The 26,778-nt window shown below is 40.9% G+C and overlaps 1 protein-coding gene across 1 annotated transcript in view; it reads right to left on the reverse strand.

Moving 5' to 3' along the window:
- Window positions 1–14,313: 14,313 nt before the first annotated feature.
- Window positions 14,314–26,778, reverse strand: part of LOC122931557 (cytidine monophosphate-N-acetylneuraminic acid hydroxylase-like) — a 186,363-nt gene continuing 173,898 nt past the window's right edge. Inside the window, exons 13-14 of the mRNA XM_044285630.1 lie at window positions 24,953–25,068; window positions 14,314–14,449 (exon numbers count right to left, since the gene is read on the reverse strand). Of these exons, the coding sequence (XP_044141565.1) occupies window positions 14,338–14,449; window positions 24,953–25,068 (228 nt within the window). The 3' untranslated portion in view covers window positions 14,314–14,337. The remainder of the gene's footprint in view (window positions 14,450–24,952; window positions 25,069–26,778) is intronic.

Genomic DNA, 26,778 nt, shown 5'->3' on the forward strand with positions numbered 1-26,778 from the left:
CCCCCTTATCAGATCCGGAATTGCGGACCCGGATCCGCAGTTCCGATCCTGAAAAAAAATAGTACATGTCCTATTCTTGTCCCCAATAGCGGACAAGAATAGGCATATTCTCTTAGTGCCGGCAATGTGCGGTCTGCAAAATGTAGTATTAATAACTAAACAATTAAATAATACACTATAAGATGATCTGGTCTCTGGCTGCAGTCTGGCTCTTGGTCTGGCTCTGCGGACTCCCTTGTCACTCTCTTCTCCCCCCTCCCTTGTCACTCTCATTCTACTCCCCCCACCCCCCTTGTCACTCTCATTGTACTCACCCCCCCCCGTCACTCTCATTGTACTCACCCCCCCGTCACTCTCATTATACTCACCCCCCCCTTGTCACTCTCATTGTACTCACCCCCCCCTTGTCACTCTCATTGTACTCACCCCCCCTTGTCACTCTCATTGTACTCACCCCCCCCCTTGTCACTCTCATTGTACTCACCCCCCCCTTGTCACTCTCATTGTACTCACCCCCCCTTGTCACTCTCATTGTAACTCACCCCCCCCTTGTCACTCTCATTGTACTCACCCCCCCTTGTCACTCTGATTGTACTCCCCCCCCCCCCTGTCACTCTCATTTCGTCCCCCTTGTCAATGTCACCTCTAATGTAGCGTGGCCGAGCTCTGTTCGCTCCGCGGTACAGGAGCTTTTGTTTCGTGTACCCGGCTGACAGGAAGTGCTCACTTAGTGTGCACTTCCTTTCAGTCCGGCCGGGTACAGGAAACAAATGCTCCTGTACCCTGGGCCGGACTGAACAGAGCTCGGCCACGCTACATTAGCAACTCAGCAGTCTGCAGCGCAGGCAGGCTGCGCAGCACTGAGCCGGCCGCTCAGGAGGCTCAGCATGAGGGGCGCCGCCGGCCGACAGCCCGAACCTTTATCACATAACCAAATTTTTTATTTTATTTTTTTACCTCAACGGGCGCCCCCTGCTTCTGACAGCGCCCCGGGCGGCCGCCCGTCCCGCCCGCCCCTAGAAACGGCCCTGATACCGACACTAAGCAGCCATTGTTATAATGCAGCGCAATTACTCATGTTTGTATTTTGGATATTTCACACTCTTTTGGAGTGTACCTTAATTTTACAAAATTAAATTAAAACCAAAAACCTGTGTTGGCTATCTCATCCTCCTCCACCGCTACGTCCACCGCCTCCTCAAACTCCTACTCCATATGGAACTCCACTTCATAAATCCATTTTTTTTTGTATGTGTTTTATTTTATATAATTTCACTACTTTGTCATTTACATTTTCGGATGAAATTCACAAATTTTTGGGTGTATAGTACCACTGCTATACCTAGTAGGCCGGTTAAAAAATAAATAATTTGTCATTTACATTTTAGAGTGAAATTCACCAATTTTGGTGTGTATATTACCACTGCTATACCTAGTAGACCGGTAAAAATAAAATAAAATTGTCAGTTACATTTTCTGGTGAAATTAAAGGAAGTCTGTCACCAAAATATGACATTGTACACCACTTACATGGCTCCCTAGTAGAGTTGAGCGGACACCTGGATGTTCGGGTTCGAGAAGTTCGGCCGAACTTCCCGGAAATGTTCGGGTTCGGGATCTGAACCCGATCCGAACTTTGTCCCAAACCCGAACCCCATTGAAGTCAATGGGGACCCGAACTTTTCGGCACTAAAAAGGCTGTAAAACAGCCCAGGAAAGGGCTAGAGGGCTGCAAAAGGCAGCAACATGTAGGTAAATCCCCTGCAAACAAATGTGGATAGGGAAGTGAATTAACCGCCTCCGGACCGCCTAACGCAGATGTGCGTTCCGGAGGCGGCAGCGCTGCGCACAACGACACATATACGCGTCATCTAGCGAGACGCGAGATGACGCGCTATGCGGCCCGCGCATGCGCAGTTCGGGCCGGCATTTCGTAGAGGACCATTTCATCATCAGCTTGCCAGCCAATGATTGCGGCTGGCAAGCTGATGATTTTCAAAAAATCCAATCAGAGAGCCAGATAACAGATCATATTTGTAAATATGATCTGTTATATGGCTGCCTGCTCCTCTGCTGGTTCTTTTCGTCGGTTGGATCCAGCAGAGAAGCAGGCTACACAGTGAGTACACCAAACAGCACACTTTAGCCCCAGATCACCCCCCTGAACCCCAATTAACCCTTTGATCACCCCTTTGTCAATCACTAGTGAAAGGAAAAAAGTGATCAGTGTAAACTGTCACTTTTTTTTTTCACTGGTATTGACCGTTAGGTTTTAGGTATAGTTTAGGCCCCTTGGTTAGGTAGTTAGCGATCAGTTAGCGCCCAGCCCACCGCACCGCAGTCCGTTATTCGCTGATTAGCGTATCGCTAATCAGCATTTGTACTTTTATAGTATCTGGAAGTGATCAAAACTGATCACGGTCAGATCTATATTTGTATTAGTGTCACTTTAGTTCGCCCTCCACCCAAAACGCAGTGTTTGCCCGATCAGGCCTGATCGGTCGCCCACACGTGCGTTCGCCCACGCCCGCCCCACCGCAGTGACAAAAAAAAATATTTTTTTGATCACTGCACAATCACTTTACACGCACTGCGGCGATAACAAAATCAGTTTTGATATTTTTTATCAACCGCAGCGGCCTCCGGTACTTCGCTAGCCTCCCCTTTGTAAGAGAGGCTTGCTTTTTTTTTCTTGGGTAGTCTCAGGGAATACCCCTAAATTTAGTTGCCCAAAATGTCAAACAGGGGGTATTCCTCTGAAGAGGCCTACAGGCTTCTGACCCAGTCGGATGAGGAGTGGGAACCCTCATCTGATGAATCCAGCGGGTCAGAATACGAACCTGTAGAAAGCAGTGGCTCTCTGACCCAAAGTTCGGACGAGGAGGCTGAGGTCCCTGATACCACCAGGCGTACCCGGCCCTGTGTCGCTAGACCACAGGTTGCGCAGGATCCGCTTTAAGAGCAGCAGAGTAGGGCTGGTGCTGTCGGATTACGTGGTGAGGCATACACCAGCAGCCCAGCCCTCCCTGGACCTAGTACCAGCACTGCCGTACAACCTGGTGAAGTAGCGAGCACCAGAAGGGCAGTTGAAGCTGGTACGGTGGCACGTGCAGTAGTGACCCCGTCGCAGCCACCGCAAAGACGTGCCCGTAGAGCCCCTAGAATCCCTGAGGTGCTGGCAAACCCTGATTGGCAGTCCCCAACTTCAGCCGCACCTGTAGTTTTCCCTTTCACTGCCCAGTCTGGAGTTCGGGTTGAGACAGCTCAGATCGGTTCGGCCCTGGGATTTTTTGAGCTGTTCTTGACTGCGGAGCTCTTAGACATAGTTGTGGCCGAAACAAACAGGTATGCCACACAATTTATCACCGCTAACCCGGGAAGCTTTTATGCCCAGCCTTTCCGGTGGAAACCAGTCCAAGTTTCCAAAATTAAAACTTTTCTGGGCCTCCTCCTCAACATGGGCCTGACAAAAAAGCATGAATTGCGGTCATATTGGTCCACGAACCCAATTCATCACATGCCCATGTTCTCTGCTGCTATGTCCAGGGCACGTTTTGAGGCCATCCTGCGTTTCCTGCACTTTAGTGACAACAGCACCTCCCGTCCCAGAGGCCACCCTGCTTTTGACCGGCTCCACAAAATTCGGCCCCTCATAGACCATTTCAACCTGAAATTTGCAGATTTGTATACCCCAGAGCAAAACATCTGCGTAGACGAGTCCCTGATACATTTTACCGGGCGCCTTGGCTTCAAACAATACATCCCAAGCAAGCGCGCCCGGTACGGGGTCAAATTGTATAAGCTCTGTGAAAGGGCCACAGGCTATACCCACAAATTTCGGATCTATGAGGGAAAAGATCAGACCCTGGAGCCGGTTGGTTGCCCTGACTACCTGGGGAGCAGTGGGAAGACAGTTTGGGACTTGGTGTCACCCTTATTTGGCAAGGGGTACCATCTTTATGTGGACAATTTTTACACAAGTGTGACCCTCTTTAGGCATTTGTTTCTAGAACGGATTGGCGCCTGTGGTACCGCGTGAACTAGTCGCGCGGGCTTCCCCCAATGGCTCGTTGCCACCCGTCTTGCAAGGGGGCAGAGGGCCGCACTGTGTAACGAAGAACTGCTCGCGGTGAAATGGAGAGACAAGCGTGACGTTTACATGCTCTCCTCCATTCACGCAGACACGACAATACAAATTGAGCGAGCAACCCGTGTCATTGAAAAGCCCCTCTCAGTCCACGACTATAACCTTCACATGGGAGGGGTGGACTTCAATGACCAGATGTTGTCTCCGTATTTAGTTTCCCGCAGAACCAGACGCTGGTATAAGAAGGTGTCTGTATATTTAATTCAATTGGCTCTGTATAATAGTTTTGTTAATATTACATTAAAATGAGCCAGGCTTGGATCGCTCAAGACTTGTCTGTACCTTGTGCATAATAGACATTTATACCGTCATCAAACATACATTCTTGTACTCAAGTCAAGTGCAATGATTCTTTGTTTTCTTATTTTATATTTGTCCCAATATTTTGGGGGCAACCTACCCCAATAAAAATTAAAAAAAACATTGTTTGCTACCTCCTCCTCCATCGCTGCCTCCACCTATAACACCACGTTCACCGCCTCCTTAACCTCCGACTCCATATCCACCTCCTCCTCTGAGTTGCAGGTTAATAATTTGTAATTTTGAGTTATCTTATTTTAAGTCGTTTCCCTATCCACATTTGTTTACAGAGCAGTTGCCATGCTCTTAAGCACATTTTACTGCCTTTTACATCCCTCTAGCCCATGGATGTCAAACTCATGGCCCTCCAGATGTTGCAAAACTACAACTCCCATCATTCCCTGATAGCTGTAGTATGCCCAGGCATGATGGGAGTTGTAGTTTTGCAACAGCTGGAGGGCCACATTTCAAGGACTATTTTAGAGCCATTTTAAGGCAAAAAAGTGCCAATTTTAGTGCCTTAAATTAAAAAAATTCTTCTTTTCAATTGTCGGGTGACATGTTACCATGTTTTCTGGGTATAAAACCCTGCTCTGCCTAGCTGACAGGGACCTAAATTTCAAAAATTCTTATTTTCAATTGTCGGGTGACATTTTACCATTTTTGGCGTATACAAACCCCTGCTGTGCCTGGGTGAGAGGGGCCTAAATCTCTCAAAATCCTCTGTTTTATTGCTGGGTGACATGAAGCTAGTTTTGCCGTGAATAAACCCCTGCTGTGCCTGGGTGACAGGTAGTGTTGAGCGCGAATATTCGAATATCGAATTTTTTTCGCGAATATCGGCACTTCGCTAATTCGCGAATATTTCGAATATAGTGATATAAATTCGATATTTCGAATATTCGTTTTTTTTTTTTTTTTTTTTTTATTGTTATATTTTTTTCTTTCCCACTTCCCTAAAGTTGTTCTTACCTGTCCTTTGGATTCCTGGCTTCCTGGCTGCTCCAGTCAGTGCCCGTTGCCGCTTCTGCCGACTTCCATGCTCATGGAGCGTCCCCATCACCATGGGAACATCTCCATATACTAGAATGTACTGTCGGATTTGAGAATTACGTTGAAATCGCAATTCGATTTTTTCAAGTTATAATAATCGAATTTCGATTTTAACTTAGCACTGCTATATGCCATATTAGGCTAACTAATATGGCATATAGCAGTGCTAAGTTAAAATCGAAATTCGATTATTATAACTTGAAAAAATCGAATTGCGATTTCAACGTAATTCTCAAATCCGACAGTACATTCTAGTATATGGAGTCGTTCCCATGGTGATGGGGACGCTCCATAAGCATGGAATATGGCTTCAATGGCTTGGTAGAATTAGCGAATTGACGAATATATTCGTTATATTCCACAAAACGAATATAACGAATGTATTCGTCATATTCCACAAAACGAATATAACGAAGTATTCTGCATCTTCATTTTAGCTACCTATTCATCAATTTCGCTAATTCTAGCAATGATATAGGAAAGTTGACTATAGAGACAGCTAAGTTTAATTCGCTATGCGATTATATTACTGCTTTTTTTTTAAAATAAATAGAATAATTATAATACCTGATAATTATTATAATTATACTATTTATAAAAAAAAGCAGTCATATAATCGCATAGCGAATTATACTTAGCTGTCTCTATAGTCAACTTTCCTATATCATTGCTAGAATTGGCGAAATTGATGAATAGGTAGCTAAAACGAAGATGCAGAATACTTGTTATCTTCGTTTTGTGGAATATGACGAATACTTCGTTATCTTCGTTTTGTGGAATATGACGAATACATTCGTTATATTCGTTTTGTGGAATATAACGAATATATTCGTCAATTCGCTAATTCTACCAAGCCATTGAAGCCAACCATATAGTAAACCAGGTCCAAGTTGGAATCGCAATTCGATTATTTCAAGTTATAATAATCGAATTTCGATTTTAACTTAGCACTGCTATATGCCATATTAGGCTAACTAATATGGCATATAGCAGTGCTAAGTTAAAATCGAAATTCGATTATTATAACTTGAAAAAATCGAATTGCGATTTCAACGTAATTCTCAAATCCGACAGTACATTCTAGTATATGGAGTCGTTCCCATGGTGATGGGGACGCTCCATAAGCATGGAATATGGCTTCAATGGCTTGGTAGAATTAGCGAATTGACGAATATATTCGTTATATTCCACAAAACGGATATAACGAATGTATTCATCATATTCCACAAAACGAATATAACGAATGTATTCGTCATATTCCACAAAACGAAGATAACGAAGTATTCTGCATCTTCATTTTAGCTACCTATTCATCAATTTCGCTAATTCTAGCAATGATATAGGAAAGTTGACCATAGAGACAGCTAAGTATAATTCGCTATGCGATTATATGACTGCTTTTTTTTATAAATAGTATAATTATAATAATTATCAGGTATTATAATTATTCTATTTATTTAAAAAAAAAGCAGTAATATAATCGCATAGCGAATTAAACTTAGCTGTCTCTATAGTCAACTTTCCTATATCATTGCTAGAATTAACGAAATTGATGAATAGGTAGCTAAAATGAAGATGCAGAATACTTCGTTATCTTCGTTTTGTGGAATATGACGAATACATTTGTTATATTCGTTTTGTGGAATATGACGAATACATTCGTTATATTCGTTTTGTGGAATATAACGAATATATTCGTCAATTCGCTAATTCTACCAAGCCATTGAAGCCATATTCCATGCTTATGGAGCGTCCCCATCACCATGGGAACGACTCCATATACTAGAATGTACTGTCGGATTTGAGAATTACGTTGAAATCGCAATTCGATTTTTTCAAGTTATAATAATCGAATTTCGATTTTAACTTAGCACTGCTATATGCCATATTAGTTAGCCTAATATGGCATATAGCAGTGCTAAGTTAAAATCGAAATTCGATTATTATAACTTGAAAAAATCGAATTGCGATTTCAATAGGAGAGTAGCTTTTAAGTTAAAATCGAAATTCGATTATTTAAATCGCATATTAATCGCGATAACAAGAATAATGACGAATATTCGATTTCGACTAATATAAAACGAATATTCTATCGAATATTCGCGAATTTCGTCGAAATCGAATATGGCACCTGCCGCTCATCACTAGTGACAGGGGCCTAAATCTCTCAAAATCCTCAGTTCTATTGCTGGGTGATGAGAAGTGTTAGCTACCTATTCCTCCTTCACTGCCGCTTCCACCTACACCTCCACGTCAACCTACACCACCACATCCACCCATCCACTGCCTCCTCAACCTCTTACTCCTAGATCCAGATTTTTTTTCTTCAGTATTTTATGTTATTTTAAGTCAGTTCCCTATCCACATTTGTTTGCAGAGTAGTTGTCATGCTCTTAAGCACATTTTGCTGCCCATTGCAGCCCTCTACCCCTTTCCAGGACTATTTTAGAGCCATTTTAGTGCCCAAAAGTTTGTGTCCCCATTGACTTCAATGGGGTTCAAGTTCGGGTCAAGTTCGGGTTCCAAACCAGAACTTTTTTTTCAGGTCCTGCCGAACCCGTCGAACCCGAACATCCAGGTGTCCGCTCACCTCTAATTTTGAGACAAAACCAGGATTGGAGCCTCCACAGAGATAAAGTATAAGGGAAAGATCTGCACCTGTTCTGTGTTTAGAGCCGCACCTAGTTTTGACTATAAATCACTGATGGAAATCACTGACCAAAACACTGACTGTGTGATAGAGGCATTACACAATAAAAGTATTATTGATAAAAACTTGTTTTTGTGTTGCCATTTTCTGAGAGCCATTTATTTTTTATTTTTCTGGTGATGGTCTTCTCTGAGTGCTCATTTATTGCCAAAAAAGGTGATGTTTTCATTAGTACCATTTTGAAATACGTATGACTTTTTGTCACGGAAGGTGTACAGAAAACTAGAAGACACAAATGAAGATCCGACTGACTTGATCCAAAACTAAGGAACAGGAGGGTAAGCCCTGTAAGAGCCCTAGCTCTCTCCCTTACTGCTCAGCCTATGCAAAAATCTCAATGGTAGAAAATTGCATATCCTCGTTCCTCGACTGTATGCACCTGAACACCCTATAATAGTGAGGGGACACGACCACCGGCTCCCTACATTTAATACAGAGGGAGTCAGGGTCACCTAGGATCAAGCCCACAGGCAAACAGAAATAAAGAAAACAGACTTATCTTATGGATGCAGTAGTAACAGCTTCTAGCATCAGCACACTCCAGGAAGTTGTATAAACCGCAAAGTGATGCATTATGGGAAGGGATTTAAAGGGATGCAATCAGTGCAACTACATGACAGCTGAGAGAGGCTAACGAGATGAGAAAACGAAAGCAAAACAAAAGGAACCTCAAGCAGGAGGTTCTGAAGAGCATCTGTCAGAGCTTCTCAGATGTCTGGTGGTGACACTTTTTGATCAATTGATATTCTTTTTGCGAGGCTAGGTGACCAAAAAAGGGCTGTTCTGTATTTTTATTTTTTACAGTGTTCACCTGATGGGGTAGATCATGTGATAATTATATAGAGCCGGTCAGTATCGATGCAGATATACTTAATATGCCTATTTTGTTTCAACTGTAAATGAAAAACTTTATTTTTTATTTAAAAAAATACTTATTTTTACTTTTATTTTTGTCCCATGAAAAGACTTTTGTGATGCAGTATGGGAAGGGATTTAACTGCAATCAGTGCAACTACATGACAGCTGAGAGAGGCTAACGAGATGAGAAAACAAAAGCAAGACAAAAGGAACCTCAAGCAGGAGGTTCTGAAGAGCATCTGTCAGAGCTTCTCAGATGTCTGGTGGTGACAGTACCCCTCCTTCTACGAGTGGACTCCGGACACTCAGAGCCCACCTTCTCAGGATGGGACCTATGGAAAGCCCTGATGAGACGAGTGGCCTTAATGTCCATCACTGGGACCCACATCCTCTCCTCAGGACCATAACCCTCCCAATGAACGAGGTACTGGAGAGAACCGCGGACAACACGAGAATCCACAATCCTAGAGACCTGAAATTCAAGATTACCATCAACCACAATCGGAGGAGGAGGCAAAGATGAGGGTACAATGGGTTGGACATAAGGTTTTAATAAGGACTTATGAAAAACATTATGGATCTTCCAAGTCTGAGGAAGATCAAGATGGGAGGCAACAGGATTGATGATGGACAAGATTTTGTAAGGCCCAATAAACTTAGGACCCAACTTCCAGGAGGGAACCTTCAATTTGATATTCTTAGTAGACAACCACACCAGATCACCAACATTCAGGTACAGACCAGGCACACGTCTCTTATCCGCTACACGCTTATATCTCTCACTTATGCTCTTTGGATTATCCTGAATCTTTTGCCAAATAGATGACAAAGACGAGGAGAATCTGTCCTCATCAGGTAAACCAGAAGACCCCTCTCCAGAGAATGTCCCAAACTGCGGATGAAGCCCATATGCACCAAAAAATGGTGACTTGTCAGAGGACTCCTGACGACGGCTATTTAAAGCAAACTCAGCAAGGGACAAAAAAGAACACCAATCCTCCTGATTCTCCGCCACAAACCAGCGCAGATATGTCTCCAGGTTCTGATTGACGCGCTCTGTCTGGCCATTCGACTGCGGGTGGAAAGCAGAAGAGAATGACAACCGAACCCCTAAGAGAGAACAGAAAGCCTTCCGGAATCTGGAAACAAACTGCGTGCCCCTATCAGATACTATGTCTGAAGGAATACCATGCAATTTGACAATGTGATCAATAAATGCCTGCGTCAGCATCTTAGCATTGGGCAAGCCAGGAAAAGGAATGAAATGCACCATTTTGCTAAAACGGTCCACCACCACCAGAATCACAGTCTTCCCCGAGGAACGAGGCAGGTCCGTTATGAAGTCCATGGACAGATGTTTCCAAGGACGGGAAGGAATGGGTAACGGAAGAAGAGGACCTGATGGCCGTGAATGAGGGACTTTGGCACGAGCGCAGGTCTCGCAGGCTTCCACAAAACCCTCAACCGACTTACGAAGCGCCGGCCACCAGAATCTCCGCCCTACACTTAATATGGAGGGAGTCAGGGTCACCTAGGATCAAGCCCACAGGCAAACAGAAATAAAGAAAACAGACTTATCTTATGGATGCAGTAGTAACAGCTTCTAGCATCAGCATACTCCAGGAAGTTGTATAAACCGCAAAGCGATGCAGTATGGGAAGGGATTTAAAGGGATGCAATCAGTGCAACTACATGACAGCTGAGAGAGGCTAACGAGATGAGAAAACGAAAGCAAAACAAAAGGAACCTCAAGCAGGAGGTTCTGAAGAGCATCTGTCAGAGCTTCTCAGATGTCTGGTGGTGACACTTTTTGATCAATTGATATTCTTTTTGCGAGGCTAGGTGACCAAAAAAGGGCTGTTCTGTATTTTTATTTTTTACAGTGTTCACCTGATGGGGTAGATCATGTGATAATTATATAGAGCCGGTCATTATCGATGCAGATATACTTAATATGCCTATTTTGTTTCAACTGTAAATGAAAAACTTTATTTTTTATAAAATACTTATTTTTACTTTTATTTTTGTCCCATGAAAAGACTTTTGGGGGTCTAATTCCTTCTACAATGCATTACCATTATTAGTTTATTGTAATGCATTGTGACTGTCAGTATTAAACGGACAGTTCCTTATGAGACCTAGCCTAGGGTGCTGGGCCTCATAGGCCTCCATAGCTGGCAGGCTCTGAGGCCTTTGTAAGGCCTCAGGCTGCCTTAACAGCCATCGGCACACCACAATCGCATCATGAGAGCTATTGGGGTCAGAGAAAGATCTCCCTCCCTCTGTAAACCCCTTAGATAGGGCGATCAGATTTGCTGGCATCAGAGTTTTCTCCTGTGCCAGCTCAATCAGCGCTCATAATAGAATGGCGCTGGTCATTAACTGGCTTCCAAGCTGATCAAGAAGGGGTCAATATTAAGTATGTCAGAAAAACTAATTTATTGTAATGGATTTTTTGCTGTATGTTTTATTTAGTGACATTAACTACAAACCCTGTCATTTAACCCCTTGGATGTCACAATCAAATGTGACTGCTGCATCTGTGAGGTAAGGCAGAGGGATGCGGCTCCCTCTGATTTCTGATCTGAGCCCCCGTAGAGAAATCGTGGGGTCCCGAACAGTTACCATGACAGCCTGGGGCCTGCTGAGGCTTCCCAGGGTTGTCATAGTAATCTTCCTGTTCAGCTATGCATGAGGCATTGCTAAGTAAATAGAAAATAAAAAGTTATGGCTCTTGGAATTTCGGGAGTTCAAAATGAGAATCCACTTGGTTTTAAAGGGGTTACCTAAGCAAATTATTTTACAAGTCTGTACTAGGAGTTGAACCCCAGACCTTCTACAAACCGGATTCCAAAAAAGTTGGGACACTAAACAAATTGTGAATAAAAACTGAATGCAATGATGTGGAGATGGCAAATGTCAATATTTTATTTGTAATAGAACGTAGATGACAGATCAAAAGTTTAATCTGAGTAAATGTATCATTTTAAAGGGAAAATACGTTGATTCAAATTTTCACGGTGTCAACAAATCCCAAAAAAGTGGGGACAAGTAGCAATAAGAGGCTGGAAAAAGTAAATTTGAGCATAACGAAGAGCTGGAATACCAATTAACACTAATTAGGTCAATTGGCAACATGATTGGGTATAAAAAGAGCTTCTCAGAGTGGCAGTGTCTCTCAGAAGCCAAGATGGGTAGAGGATCACCAATTCCCCCAATGTTGCACAGAAAGATAGTGGAGCAATATCAGAAAGGTGTTACCCAGCGAAAAATTGCAAAGACTTTGCATCTATCATTAACTGTGCATAACATCATCCGAAGATTCAGAGAATCTGGAACAATCTCTGTGCGTAAGGGTCAAGGCCGTAAAACCATATTGGATGCCCGTGATATCCGGGCCCTTAAACGACACTGCACCACAAACAGGAATGCTACTGTAAAGGAAATCACAGAATGGGCTCAGGAATACTTCCAGAAACCATTGTCAGTGAACACAATCCACCGTGCCATCCGCCGTTGCCAGCTGAAACTCTACAGTGCAAAGAAGAAGCCATTTCTAAGCAAGATCTACAAGCTCAGGCGTTTTCACTGGGCCAGGGATCATTTAAAATGGAGTGTGGCAAAATGGAAGACTGTTATGTGGTCAGACGAGTCACGATTCAAAGTTCTTTTTGGATATCTGGGACGACATGTCATCCGGACCAAAGAGGACAAGGACAACCCAAGTTGTTATCAACGCTCAGTTCAGAAGCCTGCATCTCTGATGGTATGGGATTGCATGAGTGCGTGTGGCATGGGCAGCTTGCATGTCTGGAAAGGCACCATCAATGCAGAAAAATATATTCAGGTTCTAGAACAACATATGCTCCCATCCAGACGTCATCTCTTTCACGGAAGACCCTGCATTTTTCAACAAGATAATGCCAGACCACATTCTGCATCAATCACAACATCATGGCTGCGTAGGAGAAGGATCCGGGTACTGAAATGGCCAGTCTGCAGTCCAGATCTTTCACCTATAGAGAACATTTGGCGCATCATACAGAAGAAGGTGCAACAAAGAAGGCCCAAGACGATTGAACAGTTAGAGGCCTGCATTAGACAAGAATGGGAGAGCATTCCTATTTCTAAACTTGAGAAACTGGTCTCCTCGGTCCCCAGACGTCTGTTGAGTGTTGTAAGAAGAAGGGGAGATGCCACACAGTGGTGAAAATGGCCTTGTTCCAACTTTTTGGGGATTTGTTGACACCATGAAATTCTGATTCAACATATTTTTCCCTTAAAATGGTACATTTTCTCAGTTTAAACTTTTGTTCCGTGATTTATGTTCTGAATAAAATATTAGAAGTTGGCACCTCCACATCATTGCATTCAGTTTTTATTCACGATTTGTATAGTGTCCCAACTTTTTTGGAATCCGGTTTGTATATAACAGGCATACCACTACTCTACAAAATTGCTCTTTTATAAAGAACAGATTTTCTGTGCTTAAAAAACCTACTATATAGTGTTACTGTTTTCTTCACAGGCAGCGCAATACTATTTAGTTGTTTTTTAGGCACAGAATATCAATATAACAGTGTAGTTCTATAATATAGAGGTAAACCTGCTGCCTGGCTATCAAGAAGGTATAGGATTCAATTCTTAGTAAATATTTGCAATGAAAAACCATTATAATAAATGCATTTTTGTAAAATTATATTAAATATAAAAAAGTATTTTGTAACATTGTAATCATAATAACCCTTACAATACAGTGAACATCAATAGTGTAAATAAAAAAACTGTGCAATTTTTTCTCTTCATTTCAGTAACACTATTCCCACTATATGGATTCTGCTGAAACCTTTTCCAGTGAAAGCAACTTAATTTATAGCATTTGTAGTACATACATTTTACAATATAAATAAGAATACAGAGGTGATTTTAGAACTAATGTAAACAGCATCTTGAAAGGTTGAATTGACTGTACAGTATATATGTCCTGAATGGATCACTTTGTTGATAATAGCGGTTATTTTCCAAGGTACTAAAATGAGGTCTAACTGTCTAAATACACAATAAAATGAGTTCAAACATAATGCAGGCAACTGTTTCGTCTATGTTAAGATTACTTGATGATTTTCTGTTTCTTTCCGCTCATTTATTTTTATTAAAATATTAATTAAGATTGATTATTAAAAGAAAATCTGACAACCTCTGAGGTTACACATAAAGTTCCCATAAAACAGTAAGTTTGTGGCCTGTAAGCCATTCTTGATCCCATGGTTCACATCATGTTGCAGCTCTGTGAATTATTCCTATTTTGTTTCTCTCTCATCAAAAATGCGTCCCAGTCCGGTGGTGACAATGGCAGTTTGATCTGAAAATGGTTCCAAAATCTATAATGCATAGAAGAAACATGAAATGGTTATGTAAGGGAACAGTCAAACCATGTAACTAGTAGTATAGAATACATGGATTCTTCACACAACATATCAGCAATCATGTTACATAGAATGTTGGATCTGTTACACAAGTCAAATGCTTAATTATCAACATTTATTATATTGTACTTTCATGTTTGGGGCTACTTCAGTACTTAAAAAGCATGTGACTAAACATGACTCAGGGTCACATCTTCTGTGGAACCTTGGCAAAAGCATCTTTCGGCCTACTGTTTGTGCAGAATCGCAAGGATTAAGCCTAGAAATTAATCTCATCTGGATCCTTAATACATGTTTTGCAATGGAGTTGACCACTGTCTAATAGATATTAGGTAAAGTTGATTGATACAGACATCCACAGCCATATGGTCTCATGGGCCTTACACTTTTGCCTAGGCATTGAGTCAGGACAATAAAGAGATGGTTGGGAAAGGCTGCCAGATACATTGTTAAGGGCAGTTTGCAGCTTCAGCAGATAAACAGCCATAGATAATAGCAGTGTCTATACAGTGACAGAAGGAATCATCAGTGTGTGTGTTATGCATAAGCAGATGCAACTCAAACACAGCATACTGTAGATTCGTCTAGCAAATTCACTGCCCCCAAGAGAACATGGATCTCAATCTGAAATCCATTGAGAAAGCTAAACGCTCAGCTAATCCTACTTGGAATTTTATAAAGAATCTTGAAACTATAGCTCCAGTCACTATTCATGGTAAGATGCTACTGAGAGTTTACCACAGAGAACATACACTGGGACACTCCGATACTTATTGAGAAACAACAGAAGTGGGAGACCTAAATCAAATGCTTAATTATCAACATTTATTATATTGTACTTTCATGTTTGGGGCTACTTCAGTACTTAAAAGACCTAGAAAATATATTTAAAAATATAGGAACAAATGTCATGATGTTATGCTCCCAGTTCCCTTTCAGCTGTTGTCAGAAGAAAAATCCATATTTTCTCAAATACATTTTTGAATTTGTCCTTGGTAAGGCCAAAATGACTTTAAAAACCTGCACACATCTGCATTGACCTAAGCCCAGTTGATCATGGAACTTGATCTGTACCTGCATCAAGCCTTTATGACATGTGGTTGATGCCCACATAATTTTTGTGTAAGGATCCCTGTTTAATTTCTACTGACATCATCTATGAGTTGACGGGTCCAAAGTCTGACAAGAAAATCAGAAACGTGGTCTTCCACAGTCCATCACTGAGCCGATGTTGGTTCTTACTATAGAAAGTAACTTAGTAACCTGAAGACGATTTTGTAAAATTCGATTTTGTGTAGATTCAGTTCACTCATCTTTATTACTGGATTTTAGTATTGCAGACCAGATTTCCTCATGGTCTAAATTATAGGGTGGACTTTTAGATTTATTGAAATTGTCCCATATTCAGTAAACTTATTTGGTTTCAGTGCAGTTTTCAGGTATTTTGTGGCCGTTAACACTTGTTTGTTCCTATTTTTGTTATACTTGCGTGTTCATTTATTTATTTTTGTGGTATCCTTACTTGTATTATCTGTGGACCAAATTATTTATTATGTGATATAGATTGTATATTTTGCACGCTTGCGATGGACAAGCCTGATGTATTACATTAATACGAAGTTTCATGTAACAATGTGATGCTATGATTAAGAATCAGTGGGTTTGAAATGTGTAAGCAGTTTATTCATACAGAAGTCAGTTTTTAATGTATTTTCACAGCCTTGATTTTTATTTAACCGTGACAGATGCTGGCCAACTTTAGATTTCTCATCTTAAAGGGGTTATTCCGTGAAAAGTTATTACTATGCAATAAATCACACATTTCCAATGACATTTTATTGTAATATACCTGCAATAAATATATTGTTTAGTTTTTTATGTACCGTATTGTTAGTGTATTTTGAAGAACTGATTGGTTCTGTCCTGTAAGTCTTAGTATTTGTTCAAACAAAGGAAAGTCCAAAACACAAAAACAGTCACCTTGTTAGCAGGTTCTTTCAGCTTCCACTGGCTTTAGGGGGCCTGTTTCCCCGCATGCGGCTCTCAGTCCTCTAGTATGGCACCATGCCTCAGATCCCAAGACAGACTTTGATTCTGAACCCAACTGCCTATTTAAAGGACAGCCAGGTGCTGCCAAAACCCAGACCAGCACTAAACTCTGATCCGGTATTTGATCTCACCTGGCTGGAAATCAGCCCAGCCGCCCATGTTGGGAGGAAAATACCTGCCTTCCCAAACAAAACCTCTTGCTATGTCAATAGTCACCTTTCTGTGTAATGATGTGCCTTGTAATGTAGTGGGTTACAGATAGTTAGTACCCATCCCCCATTGTGTTGATAAGATTACATTCCTAAGAGACATGTACACTGGGGGGGCTCAAAAGGGCTTAAACTCTGTTACACATTTGTTGGCACTCCATTGAAAACTTAATTCTAGGTAGGATATAAGTATTGTTTTGCCCTATTTCTTGTACAACCTGGGGTGTCAGTCATGTGATATAGCATGATTGACTCTGCCCCCCCCCCCATATTGTAGGCCAGTGATGATTATTTACTTTTTACTATTCTGTATGTGATTTGTCTGTGTTATCTTATATTTAGTCACACTTAGTAAATATATTTATTCACTTAGCCTGTGCAAGCTTATTCATTTTCAAATCTTTTGAATTCACGTTTTGAAACAATTATATTTTCCTCTCTGGTAATGCCCCTTGCTGTTTATCCTTCTGATCCAGCTTCTCCTGCATTCAGTGGTTAATTCCCATGCTCAGCAGCTTTGGTGTGCTCTTTCTTCCCCCAGTGTAGGCCTGGTGATCTTATTAAGAAGTGGGTGATGTGGCCAACACACCTTTCATTGATTGATGTAATCCTTATTTCATTCATCTCCACTTCTAAATTCATAGAAATATATAGATATCTGTCTATAAACAGTGAAATAGTAAATTGATGGGGCATTGCATACAATATGTATATGTAGGATTATATGTGTGTGACTATTATCTATGCAATCAGGAAGGGGTTAACAAGAGATAATTGCAATGCATCTCAGAAGGTGCAGGTGCTTGATTGTGTCATGTGAGAAGCTGCTGCTCACTTAGTGAAAGGGAAGAAAGTGTTGCAAATATTTGAGTAAAACATGTTTCAATTTGTGGGATGATAAAAGAGGAATAGGAGGCAGCGCCTCATGTGTGGTATAGTGGGATAATTGATAAAAGAGGTAAGTTAAAACTCTTACCGGATAGTGTTGTGATGAGTCACAACACCTATATGAAGCTTCTGCTGATTTGCCCGATCAGCATGCGGGGTGCCTGCGCTGCTGCCTAGGTTCCAGCCCCGTGCCTTGGAAGCAATCGTCGGGGAGAGGTATCGTTTGTAGAGAAGAAATAGAATGAACCTTTTAGATGGCGCTGTCAGCAGGAGTCAGAAATAGGTAGGTATTGTTAACACAATACTTTTTTATTTTCAGTCAACGCGTTTCAGGGGCGGAGGGCCCCCTTCATCAGGACAATATACAACATAAAGCTACATTCACATGTGGCAGTTATTTAAACTCAAAAAAGGCGCGTGCGGCCAAGGGGGGTGGAGCAGGGGGAGGGGGAAAGGGCGGGGGTAAGTAAGCATCTTAAGATCGTGGAAAGCTGTCATCTGGTATTCAGTCCCTTGTTCAGTCCCTTACTGATCCCTTTAAAATTATATATAGTGTGGACCTCATTCATTTTAAAGAAGGGGAAATAAATAAGATAAAATGGTTATATATAGGTATAGCTACAGCAGTTGAATTTGGTCATCTTTTTAAAAGAGGGATGGATTAGTCTAGTATTAAGACTATAAAAAAAAAAAAAAAAAAAAAAAAAAAAGGAAAAGGGAGTGTAAAGTATGGTGGCTATTTGTCGTCGGATAATGATAAAAATAGAAAAAATAATAATAATTGGTGAATGATAAATGATAATGTAAATGCTAATAAAAGGTGCGTGGAATGATATGATATTTGATAGTTATATTGCTAACGGATAAAAGATTTTTTTTAAAATAGTAATAAAAATATATAAAATGCAAATATATATATATATATATGTCTCTGTAGGTAGAATGATAAAAAAAAAAAAAAAAAAAAAAAAATATATATATATATATATATATGTGTGTATGTGCGCTTACACATACCCACATCTAAACACATGTGTACCCATATATCTCCTCATGCGGGTGCAATTGTAGTTTCTATGCATAGCTAATTTCTAGTGAGGGAGGATAGGGGAAAAAAAAGGGCAACCACAACAGGTTAACACGCGCCTTTTTTGAGTTTAAATAACTGCCACATGTGAATGTAGCTTTATGTTGTATATTGTCCTGATGAAGGGGGCCCTCTGCCCCTGAAACGCGTTGACTGAAAATAAAAAAGTATTGTGTTAACAATACCTACCTATTTCTGACTCCTGCTGACAGCGCCATCTAAAAGGTTCATTCTATTTCTTCTCTACAAACGATACCTCTCCCCGACGATTGCTTCCAAGGCACGGGGCTGGAACCTAGGCAGCAGCGCAGGCACCCCGCATGCTGATCGGGCAAATCAGCAGAAGCTTCATATAGGTGTTGTGACTCATCACAACACTATCCGGTAAGAGTTTTAACCTACCTCTTTTATCAATTATCCCACTATACCACACATGAGGCGCTGCCTCCTATTCCTCTTTTATCTTCACATGTATCCGGAGCGGTGTTTGTTTTAACTGCAACCGGAGGACGCACAAGTCCGGGCTTTTACACTAGGAGGATCTGCAGCCCATTGTCTGGTGTTTTTTACTTCATCCGATACGGAGAGAAAAAGCTCTGAACAAACAAAGAACGAAGATGGAATACTTTCCACAGCGAGTACAGCAGCGTGAATCCCTGGTGTCCCGCTATACCACCAATAAATCAAATCTGACTTCCCAATCAGACACCATAAATATGAACGTAACAGACCATCCTCCTACGGACACTAACAGGATGCTTGAGCTCTTCAAAGAACTTGAGGACAATTTCAAGATTGAACTATTGCACTCTATAGACATTATGTTCTTGAGAATATACCTGCAAGAAAATATATCACCCAGAGGTTTACGCATTAATATCCCCCCCACCTTCCCAGACGATCCAGCTTTCACTCACGAGTGGAACAGTCATCTGGATCAATGTGCAGCGGGTTTGATTAAAATTATCATGGCAAAAAGAGAAAAAATTGCAGATAAATACATCAAAGATATAGAGAAAAATATATTTTACCTGCGTAGTTTTTCCCACCACCCTGACTTCTCTACTATTAATCATAACCTTACCAACAGGCTCTACCTAAATGAACAAAACATTATAGCTAATAAATCCAATAAATTACAAAGGGACAGAACAGATAAAGAACAAAATAAATACAGAATAATCAAGATTTTCGAGCATGATACCCACCATCAAGCCTCTAACGGGGATAAAGGGGGACAGACCCATATACCAGTTACAGCACACCAGCAAGGACCAGTGCAGTATCATAACACCAGATCGCGGTCCTTTATTAATAACCGCTACAAGAAGAATAACATGTCCTACCCACATAATGGAAAAGGTGAAACGAGGACGGACCCACACCGACCCAATCACATCTCCCATAAAACCTCTGCTGTATCACCTTACCCTGTGGCTGATCATGCTCCTTCCAGTATCTCTCATCTATCCCACACTGGACGCACTTCCAGTTTCCATCAGCGGCGATCGGTCCATCAGGAGCACACAGACGCCGCTCACCCTCAGACTGTGGCACCCAATCATTACGTGCCGCTCAGCATCCCGCCGCTACCTCTGATTACCACAGCAGCCTCCCCTGACACACACTTCAGTACTCACATACCGTCCTGCATCCAGCCGACACCCTTGTCAACTTCAGCGCCCGGCCAGTTTACACACTCCAGCCATCATGTACCGTCCATCAATTTGCAGACATCACTGCCCACCGCGGCAGCCCCCCAGACCACGCAGTCCGTTCATTTAGAAAACAACACCAACGAGGACTTTATAGAGAAATATAGGGCTCTAAAAACCAAATATTTTGAATATAAAAACCGACCCCGGGTTCCACCCATTGATTTCCTTACCCATCAACCAGTCAGTATCCTAGAGGCTTCAAATTATAGTCTCACCACTGAGCCCTTGGTGCCCCTGCCGGCTTCTATTCCCCCTGTCATTAACCACCACTCTCCACCCTCTCCGATCCCTACCACTTCCATTTCCACACCTCCAATAGATAGTCCCCCCACAGACATTTCCCAACTGTGTAACCTCACCACACACAATACGCCCCCATTGGCGACCAAAGCCAATAATCAGGTCATTATCATTGACAATTCATTATCCGGCTCCTCTGCGCTAGTACCTTTTTTAGGGCATGTCAAAACCACCCCACCTCCTGTCAGTCTTTCACAGCCCCTCCCCCTTCCTATAAATTCCCAATTAGTCACTCACCAGATCACCCAATATTTCAGACCAATTCCTGGAAAAAGAAAACTAGAACACGAGGCTGCAGGGGAGGCATCCAAAAAAGGAAAATCGTCCAGACACTAGGGACAACCAAACATAAGTCCACCTCTACTATAAAAATCTTCAATCTCTCTTCTCACACACTCACTCCAACAGAAACCAAGGTTTTAGAGAAGGGTCTATCCTTTTGCCCCTTCAATACCGTCAATCCTTTCGAGTTGTTCCTAGATATACAAAAATTCAGGCGAAACCTTACAATTAAAAGGCATTTCGAAGTTGAAAATACCAAATTTCCCTCCAAAGGAGATACAATAGAACAACCATTAGAAACGGATTCATGCTCATTTAGACATCAGGATGTTAGACCAAAATCTAATTTCTTTCCCCTTCAAAGCCAGGGGCACCATATCCCTACTTTCTTTGATCTTATATCTTCCGAGATCAAAACAATGACCACCTATAACAACTAAGTCAAATAGAAAAGACAACCTTAGTATACCAGAAAAAAATGCCCTAAAAAAACTTAGTGAAAATGAAAATATAATTATCCGCCCCGCAGATAAAGGGGGTGGGATAGTATCCAAGATTTTGCGGACTACGAGAAGGAGGCATTAAATATTCTCAATGATACAGTCTATTACGAAAAAATATCAGAAAACCCCTTCCCAGGCATAACTAAAGATCTTATAAAAATAATAAAAGACGCCCATGATAGAAATTATATAAATAAAAAAGAAAAAAACTTCCTAATACCAAGAGCCCCCTGCACTCCATACTTCTATCACCTCCCGAAAATACATAAAAACGGAAAACACCCTCCCGGTAGACCAATTGTGTCGAACACAAAATGTGCCACAAGCAACCTCTCACACTATCTCGACCTTTTCTTGCAACCCTATGTACGTACACTACCCAGTTATCTCCACGATTCCAGTCAGTTAATTCGGGAACTAAAAGACATCACGTGGAAAGATTCATACGCATTCTTCACCATGGACGTCGTAGCTCTTTATTCCAATATCCAACACGATTTGGGCATACAGTGTATAAAAACCGTTCTAGAGGGAGACCCCTCCCTGAAACCACCCCAAGTAGTCTTTCTCACAGACAGCTTACGCTTTATTCTAGAGAACAACTTCTTTATTTACAATAGCGTTACATACCATCAATGCAGAGGCACCGCAATGGGGACGAAAGTGGCGCCATCCTTTGCAAATCTGTTTATGGGGGAGTTTGAAAAACTACACATCCAAAATACTACACCCCGAGCCCAACAATTAGTGTACTACAAAAGGTACATTGATGATATCTTTATTATATGGGATGGGGACGAAAACACCGCTCTACAATTTTGTGATAAAATAAACAATACAAGCTGGGGAATAAAATTTACCCCTAAATACAGTAGAAGTGAGATTGAATTTCTGGATATTATCATCTCTACCAAAAACAATCAACTGGCTACTCAAACATACTTTAAATCTATTGATACAAATAGCTACATTAATTTCTCAAGTTTCCATAACAAAAAATGGTTAGAAAACATTCCATATAGTCAATATAAACGGATCCGACGAAACTGTACCCTTGATAGTGACTTTAAAAATCAGGCAAAAATCCTCAAAAAACGATTTATTGAGAAAGGCTACCCGAGAGAACTTATAAAAAACGCTTATGGTAGAACCATCACTGATACACAGGAAACTTGCCTACAGCCCAAAAACAGACAGGGGACAAACACAGAAATGAATATGAACTTTGTTACACAGTTCAATACATCCAACAACAGTATACGTACAATTTTTTCAAAATACTGGTATATCCTACTTCAGGATCCATACCTTGCAAAACTCTTACCGCCTAAGCCTAGAATGATTTACAGGAGAGCCCCAACATTTAAGAACCTCCTTGCCCCCAGCAAGCCGAAACAACACAATAAAAAAAAACAGTTCTGTTGGCCCACCTTTACCATCTAAAAAACTAGGCAGCTACAAATGTGGAAAGAGTCGTTGTCTATGCTGCAAGACTATAACCAACAAATGTACACATTTTTAGTCCAAAAAAAACGGGTCCACTTTCATGATAAAGCATCATCTGACATGCCAATCCAGTTATGTCATCTACCTAATTGAGTGTAGCTGCGGGCTTCAATACGTAGGGCGTACCACCCAGGAGTTACACTGTAGGCTAAACCAACATAGGCACAATATCCAAAAACATTACCAAAAACATAGCCTCTCCAGACATTGTGCCTCCACACCAGGAAAAACAAAAACATCCAATCAAAATCACACCAATTGATTTCATACCACAAAACCCATATAACCGGTTCAGTACACTGCAGCGACGAGAAGTTTACTGGATGTACCAATTGGATACCCTTGCGCCCCATGGGTTAAATGAAATTAATGAGACCATCTTTTAATATAAATTAAATATAATTCCGTCTGCAAGGGGCCCGTGTAATTAAACAGGGTGGCCTCATCACTATAATCCTAACACCACCTTTATGTAGCAAATATCTGCAAGTCCGCTCTATTGTTTACAAACATTCTGCTAGCTACATTTGTAAGACTGTGTCTATGATCCACAACCGATACAGCCTCACAAAACAACTAGAACATTGTATCAATAGCCACCAATCTTTAATCTGAATTATGTTAACCTGTTGTGGTTGCCCTTTTTTTTCCCCTATCCTCCCTCACTAGAAATTAGCTATGCATAGAAACTACAATTGCACCCGCATGAGGAGATATATGGGTACACATGTGTTTAGATGTGGGTATGTGTAAGCGCACATACACACATATATATATATATATATATATATATTTTTTTTTTTTTTTTTTATTTTATCATTCTACCTACAGAGACATATATATATATATATATTTGCATTTTATATATTTTTATTACTATTTTAAAAAAAATCTTTTATCCGTTAGCAATATAACTATCAAATATCATATCATTCCACGCACCTTTTATTAGCATTTACATTATCATTTATCATTCACCAATTATTATTATTTTTTCTATTTTTATCATTATCCGACGACAAATAGCCACCATACTTTACACTCCCTTTTCCTTTTTTTTTTTTTTTTTTTTTTTTTTTTTTTTATAGTCTTAATACTAGACTAATCCATCCCTCTTTTAAAAAGATGACCAAATTCAACTGCTGTAGCTATACCTATATATAACCATTTTATCTTATTTATTTCCCCTTCTTTAAAATGAATGAGGTCCACACTATATATAATTTTAAAGGGATCAGTAAGGGACTGAACAAGGGACTGAATACCAGATGACAGCTTTCCACGATCTTAAGATGCTTACTTACCCCCGCCCTTTCCCCCTCCCCCTGCTCCACCCCCCTTGGCCGCACGCGCCTTTTTTGAGTTTAAATAACTGCCACATGTGAATGTAGCTTTATGTTGTATATTGTCCTGATGAAGGGGGCCCTCCGCCCCTGAAACGCGTTGACTGAAAATAAAAAAGTATTGTGTTAACAATACCTACCTATTTCTGACTCCTGCTGACAGCGCCATCTAAAAGGTTCATTCTATTTCTTCTCTACAATCAATTTGTGGGATAGCTGAGAGCTGTTTGATTGAAGTATGTGAAGTATGCGAGGTCAGGATGACCCCACCTCTAAGGAATTTGTGGTCTATCTTGTAGATATGCCATATATTGTATACTTAAAGGAGGATGTCTCAAAGACAACCCCTGTTCGCATGCCTTATTAGCCTATGAACATCATAGATTCTGGACTCTCACTGTCTGATGAGACAACCCATTTAATAAGAACCAAGTTCAGGCAGCTAGTCCTAATTTGATGTTATTTTCTTCCTTTTAGTCTATCAACTGTTAGAATATTTCCTTTTCAGTCAGACTGTTTATAAGAACCTAGCACCATTTACTATTGCCTTCACTATGGAATCAGAAAACATACTGATGGTGGTAGATGTCTGGGTCCCGTTGAATACGAGTTTGGAATCCGATATACAAATCATCCCATAGAAGTCCATTCTTTACTACATGTCTCATGACCGTAGCTCGAGTTCGTATCTGATATAAAAAAAGAAAATTGTATTGTTAGCATTGATATTAAGAAGAATAATTGGTTATTCCAGTATTTTTAACAGTCCAATTTCTAACACCTAAGCCCTTAAGGACCCAATTAAAGTCAATGGGGTCTGGCAGTGTCATTTTCTGTTCATTGGATATAAGTAGATCTATCACAGTGTCATGGCCTCTGTTACAGAATAAAACCATGAGGCTAGTATGAACAAAGAGTAATCTATTTATGTGTGAAGGAAGCAAGGGAATTTGGAGCTGCAGTATCCAGGAGCCAAATGGAACCCTGGCCCCATTAAAATTCATCTGTACAGAATTATGAATCTCTTTAGATAAAACATAAGTGTACATGCACCCTATGGACAATTTCACAACCAATTTTTGTATTTCTTAAATGCATCTAAAAAGCTTCATTAAAAATGTACTACCATTTTGCATCTACACCATCTACGTAGACCAATGTGTCTCCATAGTTAAAGGGAATGTGTCACCTATTTTCCTGATTAATTAAAACCAAGAAGTGACACTTATCATTTTTTCTCATCTGTTTTATTTTCTGATTGCATTTTTTATTTATTTTTTATTCTATTTTCTGTACATGATTATGGAGACATCTTGTTAACAGCCACCATTCGACAATTTACTTGTAATGCCTTCTTCTCCACCCAGAAGCTGTCATTCTTGTCTGGGTGATTTGCTGGGGGAGATCAGGAACTGATTAGTTCCCGAAAGGTTACTACACTAACCAGCCATGCTCTGAATGATTGGCCTATCAGGGTGAGAGGACGCAGAGGCAGCCAGGGCTGTGGTTCAGCATCCAATTAGAAGGTTGGGTGGCGGATTTAAACTCAGCAGCGATTATGAATCTCTGCCTGTGATTTTGTACCCTGGTCCTATATAGTGCTATATACCTATCCTGTATAGTGACCCTCCTGGTGAACCTACTACTGGCTTGCTTCATGATTAACCCTATGTTTGCTGTTCCTGCTTATATTGACACTCTTGATTAACTGACTACTGACTTGTTTTTGGATTAACCCTGTGTTTGTTGTTCCTGACACTTTATGCTGGAAAACTGACCTTGGCTTATTTCTGGATTAACCCTTCAATCTCTGCATAGCCCATGTCAGTTTCTCTGGTTGTTGATTCTGCTTGCCAATTTCCCTATATACCTCCCTGGTCATTTTGGTAGGTCTGCCACTAGTGATCCTGCACCGGGTAGCAGTATCAGAGTCCACTGGCTGTGGTTGGATGGTGTGTGTGTATATATATACATGTATATGAATATATATATATATATATATATATATATATATATATATATATAATATTTATAAATACTTCATATTTAATCTGTCATTGTAGTCCTGCCTATGATAATAAAAAGATGACTGCTAGAAAGCGTTCTGTGCCAACCAAGAAGTAAAGAAAGTTGGTTGTGCATGTGGCCATAGCCTTCAAGGGGGTTGTGTCATCAGATATGAGCTGCCACAGTAATCAATTGATCACCGCAGATCAAGCTCCTGGCACCTCCAGCAAACAGCTATTTTTGCCAGGAGAAACAATGACCAGCTAGGTTTTCCTGCCTTTGTAGAAAAAATGTAACACTACATGGTGGCTTTTAAAGTAAATGGCCTTCCATGTAATACACAAATAACTCTGCCAGAAAGGAAGCTGCTCTTACAGAGTGACCTCCCATAT

The sequence above is a fragment of the Bufo gargarizans genome, chromosome 3, assembly GCF_014858855.1.
Source record: "Bufo gargarizans isolate SCDJY-AF-19 chromosome 3, ASM1485885v1, whole genome shotgun sequence".
Lineage (NCBI taxonomy): Eukaryota > Metazoa > Chordata > Amphibia > Anura > Bufonidae > Bufo > Bufo gargarizans.